This window comes from Ovis canadensis, chromosome 7, assembly GCF_042477335.2.
Source record: "Ovis canadensis isolate MfBH-ARS-UI-01 breed Bighorn chromosome 7, ARS-UI_OviCan_v2, whole genome shotgun sequence".
NCBI lineage: Eukaryota > Metazoa > Chordata > Mammalia > Artiodactyla > Bovidae > Ovis > Ovis canadensis.
Genome location: NC_091251.1, coordinates 13,307,216 through 13,329,180, shown reverse-complemented (window position 1 = coordinate 13,329,180; position 21,965 = coordinate 13,307,216). Strand labels below are relative to the sequence as shown.

At 44.4% G+C, this 21,965-nt stretch overlaps 1 protein-coding gene and 1 long non-coding RNA gene across 5 annotated transcripts in view; both read right to left on the bottom strand.

Annotated features, from left to right (window-relative positions):
- MCC (MCC regulator of WNT signaling pathway) overlaps positions 1 to 21,965 on the bottom strand; it is a 310,847-nt gene that overhangs the window by 126,087 nt on the left and 162,795 nt on the right. For 3 of the 4 annotated variants that reach the window (XM_069595251.1, XM_069595252.1, XM_069595254.1), the window contains one exon: positions 1,457 to 1,570. In XM_069595251.1, coding sequence (XP_069451352.1) covers positions 1,457 to 1,570 — 114 coding nt within the window. Of the gene's footprint in view, positions 1 to 1,456; positions 1,571 to 12,036; positions 12,339 to 21,965 lie in introns of those variants that run through there. The other variant, XM_069595255.1, reaches the window with a different exon arrangement.
- LOC138443240 (uncharacterized) lies at positions 17,580 to 20,024 on the bottom strand. Its single transcript, XR_011258036.1, has 2 exons — positions 19,831 to 20,024; positions 17,580 to 19,480 (listed from the first exon to the last, which is right to left on the bottom strand). It is a non-coding gene; the product is annotated as an uncharacterized lncRNA (long non-coding RNA).

Here is a 21,965-nt window from a genome sequence, read left to right as displayed (position 1 = left end):
AGGGAAGTCCCTCGAACTAACATTTTGAGTGTGAAAGAAAAGAGATACAAATAAAGTACGGAATCCACGTAGAAGAACCCTGTAGTTTGAAATTAAATTGGAGAGATTAATATGAGCACCTAAGGTATTTTATCTTAAAATTTATAAATACTTACATATATAGATAAATAAATAAATTAATTAATTAATAATAATTCCCTGGCCATGTTTATAAAAGAAGCCTAAAAACAATAACCAGCCTGGAAGCAGTAAGCACTCTTAGCACCCAGACTGCAGTCTTGAAATACCTTTTTCCACAAAGAAAAATCAGGTCTATTTGCAGAATGCTTAATTCCAGGCTTGGGGGGGAAAATGTACGAGATAATCCTGGAATCATTACTAGGCTAGTGTCAAAAGATTCAGGAGCCACGTGAAGAGGTTCTTACTGGCCAAGGAGTAAACTTTGAGTTTCTACAAGGAAAATAATTACAAAGGACTGACCCAAATATGCTTAAACCCCTAAGTTCATATTTTTTAAAAAATAATTGGGTACTTTCAGAAGATCAGAGGTTATCAATTCATTCTCTTGAAAAATATTAAACAAAAAGAATGAAAGATTGATTCTACTTTTCCTTTATGAACTACACCACTGTTTGAATAAATCATGGATGATGGGAAGTATCTCTATAAAAATATTCCAATTAATAACTGATAAAGAAATGGCAGAAATAAAACACTATGATTTTGTGAAGTCCTGATGCACCGGTGAACTTTGGCACTGAGTGTCAATATAGCTGCTAACATCTCTAAAGGCAAAACAACCAGAAATTGGGTTGGCCAGAAAGTTTGTTTGGGGTTTTCCCTAAGGTGGAAAAACCTGAATGGACTTTTTGGCCAACCTATTACGACGCGCCTCCCAGCGGAAAAAGAAACGCCTTTTACAGTCTCGCCAAAGGGACTAACCATGAATCTGACTGAATCTGTGGGATGCAGGGCCATGTTGCAGGAAATAAAGAGAGAGGAACATAGCGAACTGCACCATGGGTGAGCAATCAGCAATATCTAGACTGTGGGAAACGCCATAGGTCAGACACTTTTAACAGATTAAGTGTAAAGCCAATAAAGAATGGAGGGAAAACCTGTGGACTGAGAGATTCAAAGTAAAGACATAGTTTTCAAATGGGCCAGACAAAACTGGACCGTCTAGGGACATACAAACTCCTGCGGCAGACTGTAAAGAAGCAGGAAACGTGACTGTAAACGCCATGGTAGTGGTCGCCTTGGGAGCAGGGGAAGCGGGTTGGGATGAGGCAGAAGGACGGACTCCTGGGGTGACCAGTAGGTTTTAATTCTTTATCTGGACAGTGGTTATGAGGATGTTCAATCATTAAGCAATATTTGTATTGTGGGGACTTCTATGTCTGTTTTATCTTAAACAATTAAAAAAAAACAAAGTGACCCTTTCCAGATCCCTCACCTGTGCCTTGGCCAACTTCTTTTCCAGAAGGTCCCGTTCCCGCTCCGTTTGCTGCAGACGTTTATTAAGCTCCACTATGTCTCCCTTGAGTGACGCCAGGGCTGCCAAGTGGAGCTGCAGGGACAGGAGAAAAGGAGCACAAGGTTAGACCCTTCGGCAGAAACTCACTTCCATCCCTTTATTCCCTGTAATTAGTGTGATCTCAAAGGAAAGGTGTCATCTGCAGCCAGACACCTTGGGTGATATTAATCTCAGGGGACAATGGACAGAAATCAGGAGTCTTCCCACCAGGCTGGGTTATCTGGTCACCCTGAATGTACCAGCTGCTGCTAAGTCACTTCAGTCGTGTCTGACTCTGTGACCCCATAGACAGAAGCCCACCAGGCTCCCCCGTCCCTGGGATTCTCCAGGCAAGAACACTGAGGACCCTATTAAGTGTGGGCGGTAGGACCTAATTTGGGGTGGTCTAATTAAACAGGGAGCAAAGCTGCTTGTCCTATGGGCTTTCCCTGAATTACTCAGCAAGGATAAGATTAAGCGCTGGTGTGGACTGCTTGATTCTCAAGAAGCAAGGCAAAGGCAGGATCAAATTAACTTTTACCTTTGGGAAAATATGCTAGTTGAATGGAGCAATTCAATTTTTTCAAATTCAATCACTGATATTGCCATGTATCCAGACAGCCCATGGGGCTGAGTAGTAAGAAAAAAATGCAAGAGTTCATTGTTTCCGGGGTTCTCCACCTCAGGTTGACCCATTAACTTTCTGGCCAGCTCCTCCTTCCTCATTGACCCCCAGACAGTCTAGAAGACTAGATGATGCTTCTGGCCTCTCAGAGCATAACCAGAGCTCTGATAAATCATGTTACGGCGAGAGAAGCTGAGAATTCCTTGCTGTACCTTTTTCCCCAGCCAACCCTCTCAGAATCAGCAGAGTGAGAAAGAACGTTCCTCAGCAGATGAGCGAGCGCGCCATGCACTTCCAGGATCTCAACCTGCTCAGCTTTCAGGTTCTGCTCATTGAGCTTGGGAGGCACATATGCTCACCACACACATACCCGCTGTGCTATGCAGGCGGATGGCTGGGCTCGTCTCTAACATCTGCTCAACCATGCTCCCGAGCAACACCTTCCCACCTTCCCTGCCCCGAGTCACTACTCTGTCTTCACTGTTGATCCTGGGTGGAGCTCAATCGATGTGATACTTGGGTAAGTGAGGACAATCAGAGCAAACACTCCCTCTTTATAGGAATTTTGTAGCTTCTGCCAGGAGGCTCTAGAGTACAGAGTGAGTAGATACATGTGACCTTACAAGATGGACACTGCAGTGGTATACAACTCCACTTCAAAGACCTTAACTTCAGGTTTAGAAAGAGGCGTTTTTCTGCAGCCTGTCTCTCTACACTATGTGGTGGCTTGGAGGCTTGGGGGAGAGTGCATAGCTGAGAAGAAGATGTAGGGCAGAGCCAGGGTTTCACAGTAGTCGTTTGTGAGACGGCCACAACAGTGAGCGCAACTTTACTTAACTGCATGGGGGCTGCAAACCAACAGATCAGTAACAGAGCTGAAATCAAGAATCCTTGAAATTTAAAAAAGGAAATGTTAGGCCATCTGGCGGTTATTTGTCTTCTCATGCAGGGCTAAGGCTGCTCAGAAAAGGTCACTTTAGGTTTCAGATACAAGGTTTGTGTGATGAATTCTCAGCACAGATACCACGGTGTTCCCATTGTACAATTTTTGGGAGGCAGCTTGGCTCCCAGTGTGGGGAGAGGGACGCAAATTCACTCCCTTACATAGCTGGGTTCCCCCTTCTGCCTTTGAACTGTCAACCTGAGAATGTTCCTTCTGCGACAGACACTGTTCTGTTACGCAACTATGTCCTGTCTTGGGAGAAGACTCACCTCCTCACCTTTGACAAGAAGGATGAAATACATGAAGAGCTCATGTGTTCTTTAAGAAATAAGGGAGTGGAAACAAGAATTCCAACTATGTGAGCCTAGACAGACCTCCTCTCTTGTCTATCTCCCCTCTTACTTCTGGGCTGCACACAGGAATTGTGGGGGAGTTTCAGGGGGGAAAAGCTGACAGAGAAGACTGTATAGTCCACAGAGACCTTATGAACGGGGCCCAGATGGGGAGACCAAGAGGTGTTACCTCCACCACAGTACAGGAGCAGAGGAGGTTCAGTGGGACGTGGCTGAGGAGGAGAATCATGGATTTAGAGACAATAACACCAGCTCTCCAAATGGCCAGAGGATCCGTCAGATGTGCTTGTGGGGACAGTCTCTTCGCTTCCTTGGTTGCAAAATGCCTATCCATGAAGAGAGACTAGATCAGTGGTTCTCAACTTGAAGATTCCTTAAGAATCTCATGAATGGGATAGGCCTTTCTTCTGGAGGGGAGTGTAAACTTGGGTGTTTATGCAGTGTTCCCCTCATTAACATGATGAGGCACTCTGAAGCCCATCGATGAACCCCAAACTAAGAACCGCCTGGACTAGATGCCAGATCTGTGATCCCACCTGTTTTGCAGACAGTGACATGTGTCATGGCCGCAGACGTCTGGGTGGGGCAGGTCCTTGGCACAAGATGTCTCCCATATCTGTAGGTGAGGATCTGAAACCCAGAGACCGACTTGCTGACCTCAAGTCTCGTGCAGAGCTTAGCATGAGAACTGAGGCCACGGGTACCCTTTCCTCACTTCACAGTGTTGTACGTGACAGTAATGTTCAGTTTAATTTGAATTAATAGTTTACTTAACATATTTCTTCTCAGTGTTATGTGGCAGCCTGAATGGGGAGGTAGTTTGCAGGGGAATAGACAGTTGTCTATGTATGGCTGAGTCCCTTTACCTGAAACTATCACTGCTGCTGCTGCTGCTAAGTCGCTTCAGGCATGTCCGACTCTGTGCAACCCCATAGACGGCTGCCCACCAGGTTCCTCTGTCCACAGGATTCTCCAGGCAAGAACACTGAAGTGGGTTGCCATTTCCTTCTCTGAAACTATCACACCACTGTTAATTGGCTATGCCCCAATACAAAACTGAAGGAAATGGCAGCCAGCAATTTTCCCTTCCTGTCCACCAGCAGTTCTGAAAGAAGACAAAACTTAAACCAGGTAGAACAGACGCACATGGCTTACTGTCACTGGCGTGTGTTTAGCAGAAGCTAACTACAAAGGCTGGGAGGTGCAGTGGGGAAAAAAGTTTGCCTACAAGTTGCAAGAAGAGTTGCTAAGGATCAGGCTGACCGACCCCTCTCTCACGCCCATGACTGAGTATGGGCCAAGTTCCGTTCCCAGCGTCAGAGAGCAAGAAAATATATGATATTTGGAGTCTGTGCTAGTCTTTTCCCCAACACACCTTTTTCTTAATGTTCAGGAACAAGATCCTGCTTTTTGATTGGTCACACTCCTGACCAGTTAAAATATCCCAGTTCTTAGGCTCCTTTGCAGTTGGAGCTAGGTGTAGCCATGGGACAAAGTGCTAGCTAAGGAGACAGAAGCCGAGGTATACGGGAGTTCTCGGAAAATCTTTTTGGGGGAGGTCATGTTTTTCTCTTCTTCCAGCTTTGCTGCTTGGTATATTAACATGATGGATGGAGCTCCAGCAGCCATCTTGTTTCAGAAAGAGGAGGTCCATACTCTAGGCAGTGGAAGGTGCCTAAACAACTGTGTGGACCCTACCAGCTCTGAATTGCCTAACTCCAGACTTCATAACACAATAGCAAGAACAGAACCTCTGCTGTATAGACCACTATTATGTGGAGATATCCTTGCCAATGAAGTGGATTAATTTACAAAGAACCAGATAAACTCGGGTTCACATCTCATTTGTTACTTGTCGAATTGTCTTTGAATAGCTGATTTCATCAGTTTGTGATGGGGCTGTCAAACAGGCACAGAAGATGCCATCCATAAAATGACCAGCATAGCATGTGAAGCCAAGTGACCAGCAGTGTCTGGAACCAAGAAAGCACTCGACGAACATGTACTTCCTCTTTCCCTGCCACCCTCTAAGTCACCACGTTTCAAGTCAACAATCTTCTCAGACTAAGCTTCACTCTAGGTAGTGAGAGGTACACTCAGACGAGGAAGTAACACAGTCCTGTCTTGGAGGCACACTTCCCAGTGGTTAACAGCACAGGAACAAGGGGCCGCAGCTGGTTTGTGGATTCTGCTGAATTCCCAAGGCTTAAAGAGCTGACTCTCAAGCCTCCTAATTCTCTGAGAAATTTTAACCCAAGGCCTCTCAGTAGTATCGCAATGGGATCATGACACTTCCTTATACAATTTTGGGTCTAGCACGTGAAGGATATAAATCCACACATACTTCATATTTCTGGAGATAAAAGATTCTGCTTCCCTAAGCTGTTTTGAGCCCAGCTTCACATTCATTTTATAGTGTGTATCCAAATGAAAGTAAACCACCTGGAAATCTGGCTTCAAGACAACTGTCAAAATGGTTGTTATTTTTGGATGAAACTTTACTTGACTAATACTTCACAGTTCAGCTGGTGGTAAAGACAAGCTTGCGTAGCCTCTGACAGATAAGGTGTCCAGCTGCCGGGGGCTGAGTGGGGAGCGCTCAGCGCCTCGGTGACAGCCTCTCCTAGTAACTCCTGGGCTCTGTGGATAGATGTGCTTCCTGTTAGCTATTAGCCAAGAAACAAAGGGCTTCCCACTTCCTAAAACGCCCTTTTAAGCCAGCAACACAGTGACTCTAATGAGCCCCCAGGAGCCTCGCTGTGTATTTATGGTTATACGGTGCTTCTTCATCTTGCTACACTGGCTGTAAAAACAACAGAACACATACTGGCTCTTTCCTGATCACTTGGCACCCTCCTATGCATTATGCCACCGGGTCTCCATCACATCCCACCTCTGGCCTGCTAGGAGGCTATGATTCCCTGTGCGCTAGGAACAAGTATTTTCCCCAAGGACCACAGTGGGTGAAAGGGTCCCAGAATGGGGATTGAGGCTGTCAAACTCCAGGTCAACATTTTATCCATCTTTCTGGGACTTGGGTCTGCTCTTTTACGACACTGCCGTCAAAGGGACCAAAGGCTTCCACAGCTTCACCTGAAACGGAGGAATGAGTTCATCCCCCAGTTTCCATCCAAAGACCTCAGAGCACTGACGGTGAGATGGCTGGGCTGGCCTTCCCCCACCGCGTGGGCAGTCAGCTCACTCAGGGCAAACTGCGCCTGTTCTCTCTCCCGTACCTGGTCTGCCGACATGACACGCTCCTGTAGGCCATTCACTGCCGGGGAATCGATTTTCCTTCCCACCAGTGATGATACGAACACCCACCCTGGCCTTCTAACTGGGCCAGATGCGCTCCAGCTACAAGGCATTTACAATTTTTGTTCATGTGCGAATGAAGACGATGGGTAGTACCAATCTCTTTGACTTAGTGAACTGTTCTCTTCCTTAAAGGGGAAGAAGCAAGGGCAACTGGCCTTTATTGAACACACATTCCTTTTTAAAAGAAAGAGACTTAAAAAAATTTATTTAAAACTAACAATAGTTAACCCACTATATGCTGAACACAGTTTTTTTTTTTTGCTTTTGTGTAATAAAGTTTTATTAAAGTATAAAGGAGATAGAGAAAGCTTCTGACATAGGCATCAGAAAGGGGCAGAAAGAGTATCTTTTGCTAGTGTTAGCAATGGAGTTATATACTCTCCAATGACTCCAAAGAATGTCTGGAGGTTATAAAGACCTCACCAGACCTGAGGATGAGATGGCTGGATGGCATCACTGACTCGATGGACATGAGTCTGAGTGAACTCTGGGAGTTGATGGACAGGGAGGCCTGGCGTGCTGCAATTCATGGGGTTGCAAAGAGTCGGACACGACTGAGCGGCTGAACTGAACTGAACACCAGACCTACTTCTATAATTTACATTTTAAGGTGACAGAATTAGCCAGAAGGTTTAATCCAGAGACTATCCTCAGGCAGGATACATTACTGTTGTATAATCCTTGTAAAGACCAGAAAGTGAAAGTGAAGTCGCTCAGTCGCTCAGTCGTGTCTGACGCTTTGCGACCCCGTGGACTGTAGCCTACCAGGCTCCTCCCTCCATGGGATTTTCCAGGCAAGAATACTGGAGTGGGTTGCCATTTCCTTCTCCAGAGGATCTTCCCAACCTAGGGATCGAACCTCGGGTCTCCTGCATTCCAGGCAAACGCTTTAACCTCTGAGCCACCAGGGAAGCCTGTAAAGACCAGACCTACTCCCATAATTTACATTTTAAGATAACAGAATTAGCCAGAAGGTTTAATCCACACACTGTCCTCAGGTAGGATATATTATTGTTATATAATCCTAAGGAATGTAGAGAGGAAAAAAAGGTTTGTCCTTTCTTCTTCCCTGAGAATTCCAGACTCCTCTCTCCTTGGGGACCCCTAAATTTATCAACCTGCCTAGGAAATGACTAACTCATTCCCCCCTTTCTTTTAGGAGAATTATGTTGCCAAGGGAAAGGGGTATCATTTTCATTCCATAACTACTTCCTGCTGCTTAAGGGTGTAGTCCCTAAATTGTTGAGGCAACATATTCTCCTAACCCTCATGTTGAGGGTCTCTGATCCAGGGGCCCCAAGTAATAGTTGGAGGAGGCTGTGGCACTCATAGGAGCTTGGACAACTATTTGTAACTTAAAAGCTTTCAGATGGTTCAGTTCAGTTCAGTTCAGTCGCTCAGTCGTGTCTGACTCTTTGCGACTCCATGAATTGCAGCATGCCAGGCCTCTCCGTCCATCACCAACTCCTGGAGTTCACTCAGACTCACGTCCATCGAGTCAGTGATGCCATCCAGCCATCTCATCCTCTGTCGTCCCCTTCTCCTCCTGCCCCCAATCCCTCCCAACATCAGAGTCTTTTCCAATGAGTCAACTCTTCGCATGAGGTGGCCAAAGTACTGGAGTTTCAGCTTTAGCATCATTCCTTCCGAAGAAATCCCAGGGCTGATCTCCTTCAGAATGGACTGGTTGGACCTCCTTGCAGGCCAAGGGACTCTCAAGAGTCTTCTCCAACACCACAGTTAGATGGTTAGAAAACCCCATTATACAGTTACAGATATAAGGCAAAATAGTCACTAAACCAAGTTAAAATCAAAATGAAAAGTCACATTATGCCCATAGTTACATCAGTCCATCTTAAGGTTGTTAGACGTCATCCGTTTAAGAAGAGGCATCACATGTGATTGTTGTTGAAGGTATCTGCAGACTTGGAGAATGTCTTTTCCTTGAAGTGGAGATGTCCACCAAGGGAAGCCTTCCACTGATGAAAGGGGAACACTCCACAGACCCAGTAGTAGTAGTAGTAGTTAGTTGTGGAATTCAGTATAGGAGTGAGCCCAGGACAGGAGGGCATTGTCTTGAGGATCAAACGGCAGACTCAGGGTTTTTGGAGTCAGCAGACGTAGGCTCACACAGATTATCAGGCCCATCTTTTGGCTCGTCCAGACAGTCCCACTATGGAAGTGGATCGGGAAGAAAGTGCGCCAGGGGCTTCAGTAAGCATGGAGTGAGTTGCCCCAGTATCTAAAAGGAAATTAACAGATTGGCCCCCCACAGTTATTGATACCCAGGGTTCCTCAGGTGAAATTAGGACAGGAGCTTGTGTGGGGACCCCCAGGCACCTTCAGTCCTGGTTGTCTTGAGAGTTCGACCCCTGAAATCTACACCTCTGGGGGCAGTCTCTCCTCCAGTGTGGTCCTTTGCAGACAGGACACGGAGCCGGGGGTGGCTTAGATGCCTGAGGGCAATTCCACTTGAGATGCCCCTCCTTTCCACAGTAATAGCAAGCCCATCCCTTTTCACCTGGGTCCCCCTGAGCATTTTTCTCAGGCTGTTTAAGAACAGTTCTCATAGCCATTGCGAGGGCTTCTGCTTGTTCCTCTGTCTTTTTCTGCCTTTCTTTCTTTTCCTCATATTCCCTACCATAATAGACTGTCTGAGCCAGTTGTAACAGAGAATCTAAAGACTGATTTGGTCCATACACCATTTTAATAACTTACGGCAGATACCCGGAGCCGACTGAGTGAGAAATCTATCCTTTAAGATCACTTTTCCCTCTTCACTTTCAGGATCAATCTCAGTGAATCTGCAAAGGGCTTCTCTCAGTCTATCTAGGAATTTACCAGGAGCTTCCTTCTCCTCCAGTTCTATGTTTGCCAATTTGCCATAGTTTCGAGGCTTAGCACGTGCCTGCCTGAGTCCTTCAAGAATACATCTGACATGGAAGCAACCTAGATGTCCATCAACAGATGAATGGACAAGAAGGTACATATACACAATGGAGTATTACTCAGCCATTAAAAAGAATACATTTGAATCAGTTCTGATGAGGTGAATGAAACTGGAGCCAATTATACAGAGTGAAGTAAGCCAGAAAGAAAAACACCAATACAGCATACTAACACATATATATGGAATTTAGAAAGATGGTAATGATAACCCTGTATGCGAGAAAGCAAAAGAGACACAGATGTATAGAACAGTCTTTTGGACTCTGTGGGACAGGGTGAGGGTTGGATGATTTGGGAGAATGGCATTGAAACATGTATATTATCATATGTGAAACGAATTGCCAGTCCAGGTTTGATGCATTAGACAGGATACTTGTGGCTGGTGCATTGGGATGACCCAGAGGGACGGTATGGGGAGGGAGGTGGGAGGGGGGGTTCAGGATGGGGAAAAAAAAAAAAGAATACACCTGACAAAATGACTCTGATCCCATCTTGCTTTAGCTGTGTTGCAGTCCCAGTCTGGTTCTGTAGTCAGGACCACCTGATTTCCAGTGGGGAGGGCGGTTATCTCATCCTCCCTCTTCCCTACTGATTCATTACCAAATCATTTATCTCCATGAGCAACCGCTTTTTCCAAAACCCGAGTTTTTGAGTTGGGAGTCAGCGTTTGTCCCAAGATATACATCACATCCTTCCAAGTAAGGTCTTAAAGCAGAGTAACACCTTTAAAAGCACTAATATATTTTTCTGGGTCCTCTAAATAGTCTCCCAGATCCTCCTTGATTCTTTGTATTTCTTGATAAGAAAAAGGCTTATTAGCTCTCATAGACTGATTATTTCTCCCGGTGGGTGCTTCATGAAGAGGCAACAGCTTGTGTGGCTGTTCCTCAGTCTCTCTGGCTGCTCTGCACATATGATCCCAGGGATAGACTGGAGAAACCTGCTTTGTCTCCTGTCCTCCATCTCATCTAGCAAAGTAGGAGGACAGGAGGGAGCTGAAGGGGTCACACCCAAATCTATACCCTTAGGACATAAGTCTGGCATATTTTGCAGAGAGAAAAAGGGCAACACACGTGCGACTTCTACCCATTTCCCTTGTTTTCTACAGAACTAACTGGTCTAATTGTAAAACAGTATTATGCTTAAGAGACCCTTCAACTGGCCACCGTTCGCCGTCCTCCAATGGATACTGTGGCCATGCAGTATCACATAGGAAGACCAGGTGTGCCTTCTTTAAACCCTGGGGATCAAATCTATCCCAGTTTTTCAGGATACAGTTCAAAGGAGTGAGGCTGGAATTGTTAACTCCCATCTGTAAGAGAGAAAAAAAAGCGACAAGCGCCATCTTTCTATCGGAGGCGTCCCTCCCTGCTCTAGATGGGGGTGTAGACAGACTTTACACCAAAGCTTTCCTTCCCTGGTCAGACTCAGTCTGTCCCTTACCGATGCAGGTGACCTACTCGTCCCTCCCGGTTCTACCAATGAGACAGGGTGGAGATGCACCAGGGGTAGACCTGACGGCATCCCTGACTGACGTCCAGCTCCTCACCATTAAAACCTTGCTTGCCTCTGATGCCACCTGGGGTGCAAACAGAGTAACCTTCTAGAATGCCTCCCAGGCTAAGCCACGGGGGGAAACATTTGTCACCTGAGTGCCTGTGCATGACCCTGAGTATATTCCTGACCACAGTAAGACTGATTCGAATATAAAACTGAGATGTTTCTTCACCACACCAGTATAAGAGCCTCCTCTGGTCCACTAAAAGCCAGCGTTACCAAAGGGGAAAAAAAACCCAAAACCTATTGTAGTTCCAGTCTGAGTAACCTTTAACCTCAGAGATGCTTTTGTAGCTAAAGCTCCATCTAACTTCCGAACTTTCAATTCCTAGCAAGACTAGGTGGTTCCTGACTACCAATCCAAGTTTGGGACCTAAGTCACAGGACACAGTAACAGCATAGATCACAAGTCTCTTGAAAGTCTATGACCCGATAGATTAGGTTAGTACTTCTAATCTCCAAGGAGTTATGAAATGGTCAAAGAGACTGAAAAGTGTGACTGAGAAAGGAGAGTTCAGTCCACATGCTTTGCCCATTTCTGCTCAGGCCAAAGGAGACATTGGGTGACTTTTGGCACTGGCAGGTCGGTATAAACCCCCGACAGGTTTCTGCCATAAGCCGTATGAGGTCACCATGGAACCGCAGAGCAGGGTTCCTCACTTGCTTCACGTAGGGCATGTCATTCATTCACACAAGCACACTGTAGAGTTAGTAAAGCACAGCAGAAAACGTGTTTGCTAGGAGAACAAAGAACTAGATCTCCAAGCATCCTTACCTTGTCCTCAAGAATCCCAGACAAGCCCCCAAGATGAAAGGTTGTTGCTGAACCATGCAAAGATGCCAAGATTCTTGGCCTCTGGAGAAGAAGAATTCAATCCGGGGCCAGAGACGAGGCTTGATCGCTCAGAGCTTTTGTGTAATAAAGTTTTATTAAAGTATAAAGGAGACAGAGAAAGCTTCTGGCACTGGCATCAGAAGGGGCAGGAAGAGGATCCTTGAACATATATTTTTGACAGGTTCTACACTAAGTCACTAAGTGATTTCTGCATTTTACCTAATTTAATCAGCTGCAGGGTCCTGCAAAAAAAAAAAAAAAGGCACTGTCACAACTCCAATGCCAAGCTCTGGGCATATTTTAAGAATCCCAGGCAATGTGATAGTAGTAAGTCATAACATTAATAGTTATCATTTGCTAAATGTTTATTGGGTACCAGGTACTTGGGCTAAGCACAATTCATGTGGTATCTCATTTAACCCTCTCTGCATTTAGGTATTATTACCTCCTTCTGACAAATGAGGAATCAAGGCACATAGCAGACATAGGAAATCAGCCCAAGGGCAAGAAACTGAGAAAAGCAAAAGAGACAATAACAGAGACACTCCCTGCTCTGTCTCTGCTGTGTGCCTTGCTGGCACTTCCAACTCAACATGCCACCGCTCTCCTGGTTTGCAGGATACACACGTGTGTGCGTGTGTGGGTGGGAGGGCAGGTGTGCACACTGGCAGGGCGGGGTCATGCGGAGAATCAGGGCAGGCAGAGGTGGCAGGGCAAGGCCTCTAGCAACAGTGATGAGGCCTGGGGCTGCAATCAGCTCCACTCAGTGTGCACTTGGGGTCTCTAACTTCAGGTGCTGTTTCGTCCTTTGGCCTGTATCTGAGTTCTGCGCTTGGGGCTTTGCACACTTTATTTGCCCAATGGTCCCAGCATAGATTTGCTGAAGCAACTGCCCAAGGAAGCTTCATTATATACAGAACCAATCAGTAACAATCTTTCCCCCAGAAGTTGAAAGAGCGCTCAGAATCACACGCAACCTTATGGCTGGCGAGGGAATTCAAGAATGTCTAGTTCAATCCCTTCATTGTAAAGACATTAAACAGAGTCAGAGAAACAAGTTTCACCAAATTGAGATTTCCTCATTCCCTCTCCGGAGGCTTCCTGCTCTCTCATATGGCAATTCAGGAGCTCTTGGGTAAACGTCTAGGTCTACATCCCAGCCCTGTCCTTGAAAATAGCAGGAGACATCTGTACATGAGAAAGCAGACTCCCCACACCCCGCACATTCTACTTCAGATACAGAAAGAACAAAATCCCTTGCAAAAGGGGAGCATTCCCTGACAGATGGACACAATCAGGCCTGTTCAGTGGCTTTCAGGACTGGAGCATTCCTATTTACTGTCAGAATTCCAGCTAGTGGCACCTGCTGTGTAATATTTCAAGAAAGAATGCTCATAGCCTTGAAGCTTAAAACTCATTAAACACCATCTACAAGATTGCCTTGCTGCGTGCTCATCACTTTTTTGCTGTCCTAGACCAACTCAGAGAGCACCAGCTTTTTGTTTTTCATTTTACCTGATTTCATTGGTCAGTGATCCCTGAGTTACTTTATAAATCTACACTGAAATTCAGTTGTTGAAAACAGCACTCTGTCCCCTTCAACATGGTAGCACTAAAATACCATCTGATAGAAAAACTGATCACCTTCAAGAGTACCTGATGTAGGTGATGATGCCAAATCACAAAGCAGGAACCAAGTACTAACTGTGAATACAGCCACATCATCATTCCTGGGATCCTCTTAAGGCAATTCTTCCCTTGCTTCAAATCAATAGCTGTGGGAGAAGGCTGTCAAGGAGAGGAGGTATCCAAGACTGATCCTCTCAACTTTGAAGATAACCCTCAATCTCAGTCCATCTGCAAAAATATGCTCCTCTAAAAATAAGTCACATTGAATTTGCAGATTGCCTTGGGTAGTATACAATTTTACCAGTATTAATTCTTCCAATCCATGAACACAATGTATTTCTCCATCTGCTTAGTCTTCAGTTTTCTTTCATCAGTGTCTTACAGTTTTCTGAATACAGGTCTTTTACCTCCTTAGGTACGTTTATTCCCAGGTATTTTATTTTTTTGATGTGATGGTAAATGGGATTATTTCTTTATTTTCTCTTTCTTATAGTTTGTTGTTAATACATAGAAAAACAGATTTTTGCATATTAATTTTGTATCCTGCAACTTCACTGAATTCATTGATGAGCTGAAGTGGTTTTCCGGTGGCATCTTTAGCAGTCGTGCCCGACTCTTTGCGACCCCATGGACTGTAGCCTACCAGGCTCCTCTGTCCATGGGATTCTCCAGGCAATAGTGCTGGAGTGGAGTGCCATTGCCTTCTCCAGAATGCATAGCATCATGTCATCTACAGTGGCAGTTTTACTTCTTCCCTTCCAGTTTGGATTTCTCTTCTTTCTTCTTCTTCTCTGATTGCTATTGTTAGGATGTCCAAAACTATGTTGAACAAAAGTCAAGGGTGGGTATTCTTGACTTGTACCTGATCTTACAGAAAATGCTTTCAGTTCATCACCATTGAGTAGGATGTTAGCTGTGGGTTTGTCATACATGGCCTTCATTATGCTGAATTACACTCCCTCTAATCCCACTTTCTGGAGAGTTTTTATCATAAATGATATTGAATTTTGTCTAAAAATTTTCCTGCATCTATTGAAACCATCATATGGTTTTTATTCTTCAATTTATTATTGTGATGCATCACATTGATTGATTTGCAGATATTTAAAAATCCTTGCATACCAACTAGAGAAAACATTTTTAAAATTTGTATGAAACACAGAGGACCCTGAATAGCTAAAACAATCTTGAGAAAGATGAAGAGAACTAAAGGAATCATGCTCCTTAACGTCAGGCTACACTACAGAGCTACAGTCATCAAAACAGTGTAGTACGGGCACAAAAAGAGACACACAGACCAACAGAGCAGAAGAGAGAGCCCAGAAATAAAGGCACACACTTATGATCAGTTAATCTATGACAAGGAGGCAAGAATATACAATGGAGAAAAGACAGTCCCTTCAACAAGCAGTGTTAGGAAAACTGAGCAGTTACATGTAAACGAATGAAACTAGAAATTTCTTTAACACTATATACAACAACAAACTCAAAATGGATTAAAGACCTAAATGTATGACTGGAAACCATTAAAACTCCTAGAGTAAAACATAAGCAGAACACTCTTTGACATACATTTTAGCAATATATTTGTTTTATCCCTCTGGTAAAACAAAGGAAATAAAAGCAAAAATAAACAAGTGGGACCAAATTAAACTTAAAAACTTTTTCACAGTAAAGGAAACCATTGACAAAACAAAAAGACAACCTATGGAACAGGAGAAAAGATTTGCAAATGATATGCCCAATAAAGGGTTAATATTCAACATATATAAATGGCTGATACAACTCAACATCAAAAAAACAAACAACCCAATTAAAAAATGGGCAGAAGAATTGAACAGACATTTTTCCAAAGAACAACGCAGATGGCCAACAGGCACATGAAAAGATATCCAACATCGCTAAGCATCAGGGAAATGCAAATCCAAACCCCAATGAGATATCATCTCACACCTTTCAGAAAGGCTGTCATCAAAAAGAACACTAATGTTGGCAAGGACATGGAGAAAAGGGAACCCTCGTACACTGTGGGTGGTAATGTAAATTAGTGCAGCCATTGTGGAAAATAATATGAAAGTTTCTCAAAAAGCTAATAATAGAGCTACCAAAGGACACAGCACTTCCATTCCTGGGCATACACCTGAAACAACAACAACAACAACAACAACAAAAAACTAGTTCAAAAAGATATATGTAATTCAATGTTTATAGTAGTATTATTTACAGTTGCTAAGATATGGAAGCAATCTAACTGTCCATCAACAGATGAATGGATAAAGAAGAAGATATATATATATATATCTTCTTTATCTATTTCTTACACACACACACACACACACACACACACACACACACACACACACACACTGGAATATTACTTAGTCATGAAAAAGAACAAAGTTTTGCCCTTGCCAACCATGTGGATGGACTTGGAGGGGATTATGCTAAATCAAGTAAGTCAGACAGAGAAAGACAAATATATACAACATATACAGAATCTAAAAAATAAAACAAACGAGTGAACAGAACGAAAAGAAGCTGACTCATAGACCCACAAATATGGAGAACATCTGTGGTTACCACTGGGGAGAGTAAAAGGGGTAAGGGCGATATAGCAGCAGAGGATTAAGAGGTGCAGACTATTGGGTACAACAAAATCTATAAGGATATATTGTGTAATACAGGGAATAAAGCCAAGAGTTTATAATAACTATAAATGGAGAACAACCTTTAAAAACTGTGGATCACTACACCGTATACCTTATATAACATTATGTATCAACTATACTTCAATACTATGTGGGTGCTCAATAAAAAAAAATCACAATTTTTATTGGAAATAACATTAGCTATTATGTGGATGTGTTCTATTGCTATTGCCATATTTAAACCATGTGACATGCACTTTCTCAGTTATTCTTCATATAGCCTTTGGAATAAATGCTGTTGTTAACCCCAATTTAAAGAGTTAGGAATCGAGGTTTAGAAGTTCAGTAACTTGTCAAACAAGTACATGGCAGAGCTGGAATGAAAACCAGGTCTGTCCAACCCCAGACTCCGTTCACAATCACCACGCCTCGTGCTCTGCAACAGAATCTTAGCACTCCTGAGATCCTTCCAGATCCTTGCATGAAACGGCTGAGATGATAGAGTCTCAGAAAGGTCTTTTTTATCAGAGAGGAGAAAGCAGATCTGCAAAATTAGAATGATGGAAAGGTATGAAAAGTTTCTTTAAAACGTCCAACATTTTGAGAAACAGAAGACCATTCAGCTGATATCAGACCCAGGAAAGAATCAGACAAAAGTTAATCTCCAGTCATTTCCATACTATGAGGGAAAATTAAAGACGGAAATACTGCAGTTTAGGAGAAAAAAGCTCTTAATTATGCTAACTATTAATTATGCTAATAGCATGTGGGAGGAAAAGTTACTTGAACTGAGAGATCTTAAAAAATCTAAACAGAAGAATTTACATATATATATATGTATATACTTTAAAATTTATTATATAGCAGTTGCTAGTAGAAATTAGTCACAGCATTTTCCACTAATAAATTCTTACTTTTTTGTGGTATTATTTCAAGGGAAACCAAAATTACATGTAATACAAATTTGGAAAGAAGTACAAACAAAATAAAGACGCTGCAATAAACTGACAGCACCCCCTTAAATTTCAAGGTGGGCTGCATTCTAATGACATGCTGTGAAGGAGACCGAGATGTAACAATTAAATCCTGCTAATCAGAGGACATGAATATTTCAGTACGTTCTAATACTGATGTGATCCCTCCGGCAGAAGCGCCCACAGAGAATTATATGAACATGAGTAAAGGACTTCCCTGACAAGGTCTGCATTGTTCATAAATTTTTATATTGATCCAATTTAGTAGGCATTGAATTCTCCATTCTAAAGAAACCAAGTACCTTTAAATGGTGAAACATTCGATAAACTCAGCGTATCAGGAAAAAACCAAGGTATTTTTACAGCAATAGTTGAATGCTTTGGAAGTGCCCTTTTTTTAACTGGATAGAGGACAATGTTTTTCCTTTGGGAAAACAACTGAAGATTTAGAGGCACGTGTGTGTGTGTGTGTGTGTGTGTGTATACAGACACACATTTATATACACATACATATATTAACACACACATATATACATATGTACTTTCTATGTATATAAAACCTAAGGCACATGCTCCCAGTCTTTTCATTTGAGTACAGAAAACAGCCAAGATATCAACCATTGAGATAGTTCAGTACAATCATCTTCAAATGCATTCCCCAAACTTGAGAGAGATTTCCACATGCACTATTTCTTTTAAAGAAAATTCCTTTAAAACACTTGATGTCATAACAAGCTCCCATTTCCAGGAAAGCTCAGTGGGGGCCTGGCTTCGCCTTCCTCCCCACTGGTGGCTAACTGTTGGGCCATCTCACCACAAACTGCTACATCAAATCCAAAGCACCAGGAAGAGAGAGGACACATTCCCAACCAGCTCGGTGTTCTCCCCCACCAGGGGCCCTGCTGACCGCTTCAGGGAGCAGTATGTTTAGACAGAAGAGAAGGTCTGAGCCTTCCCTCCCTTCCAGATCACCTAACCCAGTCAATACCAGTCCCAACTAGGACTTGTTCCCTGAAAAGGCAGAAAGTCAGAGAGGGAGAAAGTGATGGGAAAATCAGTGGTTAAGGACAGAGGCCTTACAACAAAACAGAAACTCCAGACCTGAGTACTAGTTCAAGCTTGTTACTTTGTTAACATTTTCCAAGACGTCGTTTACTCATAAAATGGCAACGATATCCAACCACATAAGAGTTGTAAAGATTCGATGACCGTTACTACAGGCAACTCACCTAACACAATGGTGCCTGACAGAAGGTTAGCCACAATAACTATTGTCCTTTTGATTATCATCGTGATCATGGCATGCTTTGTGTTTGCTAAAAAGTATCAGGGCAACTTTGGGCCTTGAAAGCATTGATGAGTTGCTCTCCTATCTGTTTACACAAACACTGACTAAGCAATCAGAATGGCTCATCATCACCCTGAGACCCAGGTCACAGTAGTCAGAGTAATCTACAATTTATCTGCCTTCCAAAATGTGCAACTGGATCAGCTGCTCCCTGCATCCTGGTGGGGCCTGCAGGTAAGTGGGCAAACACACTTACCCTCAACAGTCTAGAAAGTGGAGGCACCTCACGCCCGGTGTCTACCCCCGACATCCTGGCTCCTCATAGCACAAGGTAAGAGAGGGTCAAGACCCAAATGGGACATAGACAGTGACCCCAAATGAACCTCCACAAAAACATATCTGAAGACAGAGGAGCTTACTGTAAGCAAGGATATGCACAAAGATCTGTTCATGATGGGAACAAAAATGGAAAAATAGTAGTTGCATAAATTGTATGATATGCTTGATACACTAAATTCTTAACAAAATAGAGAAACACATGATTAGCACGGTAATCTTAATTTCCCATATGGATGCCGAGTCAATTCATTTCACTTATTTTCCACTTATCCCCACCAACCACCCAGAGCCAGTTTCCCTTCTCCTCTACTGCTCCTCTAGCCTTTCACTCCTCTTTATTTTTTATAATACTTACTACTTCCTGACAATATATCATATGAGTTTTTTTATTAATTCATTCCCCTATGAGGCTATGAGTTCCAAGAAGGCAGGCATGTCACAGAACTTGGGCGATGGCCAGTGGAGAGGATGAGCTGTGCCTGGCCCATGGAGAACTTCACACAGATCTGTTGAATGGATAAATTTAGAAAATTAGAAAATAAGGATATAAACCCTTACATTACATTTACCCCTACCACCTACAGACATGTCAGGCATTTTCTGTGTGTAAATAGAAATAGCTTATAAACACAGTGTTGAACATAGCGCTGCTGCTGCTGCTAAGTCACTTCAGTCGTGTCCTACTCTGTGTGACCCCACAGACGGCAGCCCACCAGGCTCCCCCGTCCCTGGGATTCTCCAGGCAAGAACACTGGAGTGGGTTGCCATTTCCTTCTCCAATGCATGAAAGTGAAAAGTCAAAGTGAAGTCGCTCAGTTGTGTCCGACCCTCTGCGACCCCACGGACTACAGCCTACCAGGCTCCTCCATCCATGGGATTTTCCAGGCAGTAGTACTGGAGTGGGGTGCCATTGTCTTCTCTGTTGAACGTAGTACTCTCTTCTATACTTCACACTCTCCAAATAATTCACTAAGTGGAAGGAACCCCAAGTGGGGCGGCACCGTCTTTGAGCCTCCAGCACACAGCTGACCTATCCTAGTCTCCTTTACTGACCCACGCTCACCACGGGTAGCCAGGGTCAAATGTTTTCAGTCACATGATCTGAGTCTGAGGCTCCAAGACTGTGGACTTGGATGGCGCCCAGCACCAGATTGTTTACAGCTGTGCTGCACAAACTGGAAACACCACTGGCAGCAGAGGGGAGCGGCGGTGAGATCCCGGCAGGAGCTCTGGCAGTGCCCAGCACGGGGGGCAAGCAGAAAGTGCAGGAGAAGGGCGGGGAGAACTCTGGGGCCACATACACCCGGAGAGACCCTGCTCCTGCAAGTGAGCCATTAACCCACCCAAGCGTGTGCCCCCCACCCTCTGTCAGAGCCTGCCCAGCCAGCACCTGCGGAGTGTTTCACAAGCCTTTGTCAAATCAGGAGGATGTCAGAGCTGCAGATGAAAGATGTAATGCCAGCAAGTGCGCCCAGGACAAGAACAAAGCGCTGCGGTTTCTGAGTCCAGCCTGACTGTATTCCGGCGCCTTTCTTGTAAGGGGCTCCGGGTCCCTAAGAGGCACCCCGCCTTCACAATGAGAATTCAAAAGGTGCCTCACAGCTCAGCACTATTTCAATAAACAAAGCCTCCCTTTCTTCCCCCTACCTACAAAGAACACATTTTTATCACATACGCCTTCACAATTTTCTTTGGTACAAATTGATTTATTCCCCTCCCTGGCCCCCTCCATCAGGCAAACTGAAATGATTAAGTACCGCGGGGGGCATGACAGAACTCATTGGCAGCAGCCGGCGAAGCTGAGGACCTGTGGGGCCTCCCGTAACATGTGGGTGCTCACCTTGGCCCAGCCCTGCTGTCGTGGGCCTGCTGAACCACCCTCAAGAGAAGCAGCAGGAAGGATGAGGAGGAACCCACAGCGGATGGCTGATGAAACACATTCCTTTGGATGCAGATCTCATCAGTTGCTTCTGACTTTTGCTCTGAGCGGAAGGAGCTGCAAGTGGGGAGGCACCATCTTTGAGTCTCCAGCAGACACAGCACGGTGTGGACGCAGGCAGGGAGGGACCAGCTGGGTGCTCAGGGGGATGGGGAATCTCAGGGTGACCAAACAGCACACAGCTCTTAGAAGGAAGGTGTTCTTTCAGCACACATGTTTGATGTGGCACTGTTTTCGTCCCATCATTTAGGTTTATTTGCAAACTGAACTCCTCCTCTGCTTGTAAGGGAGGAACCACAGAATTTTCCCAAGCTCATGAAGTCCAACACACCAAAGAAAAAGAGGTGACACCTAATCCTTAGTTTCTCGTACTGTCCACCCTCTCCCCAACACTCCCTTCCCCTTTACCTCCCCTATTCACTTCAGTCATGTCTGACTCTTTGCCACCCTATGGACCATAGCACCTCTGTCCATGGGATTCTCCAGGCAAGAATACTGGAGTGGGTTGGCATGCCCTCCTCCAAGGAATCTTCCTGACCCAGGGATCAAACCCAAGTCTCAGGTCTCCTGCATTGGCAGGTGGGTTCTTTACCACTAGCACCACCTGGGAAACCCATATACATAGTACTAGAATGCAAACCAAAAATTCCCTAAAGCAGCCTAATTTTGTTTCCTGCAAGCGGTAAGACAGTGTGCAGAGAAAGTATTAAATATTCTTAAAGGCTGCTTAAGAATGAAACATTTCTAACCTTCATAAAAATACCAACTACTACTACTACTACTAAGTCACTTCAGTCGTGTTCGACTCTGTGCGACCCCATAGATGGCAGCCCACCAGGCTCCGCCGTCCCTGGGATTCTCCAAGCAAGAATACTGGAGTGGGTTGCCATTTCCTTCTCCAATGAATGAAAGTGAAAAGTCAAAGTGAAGTCGCTCAGTCAGGTCTGACTGTTAGCGACCCCATGGACTGTAGCCCACCAGGCTCCTCCGTCCATGGGATTTTCCAGGCAAGAGTACTGGAGTGGGGTGCCATTGCCTTCCCCCAAAAACAC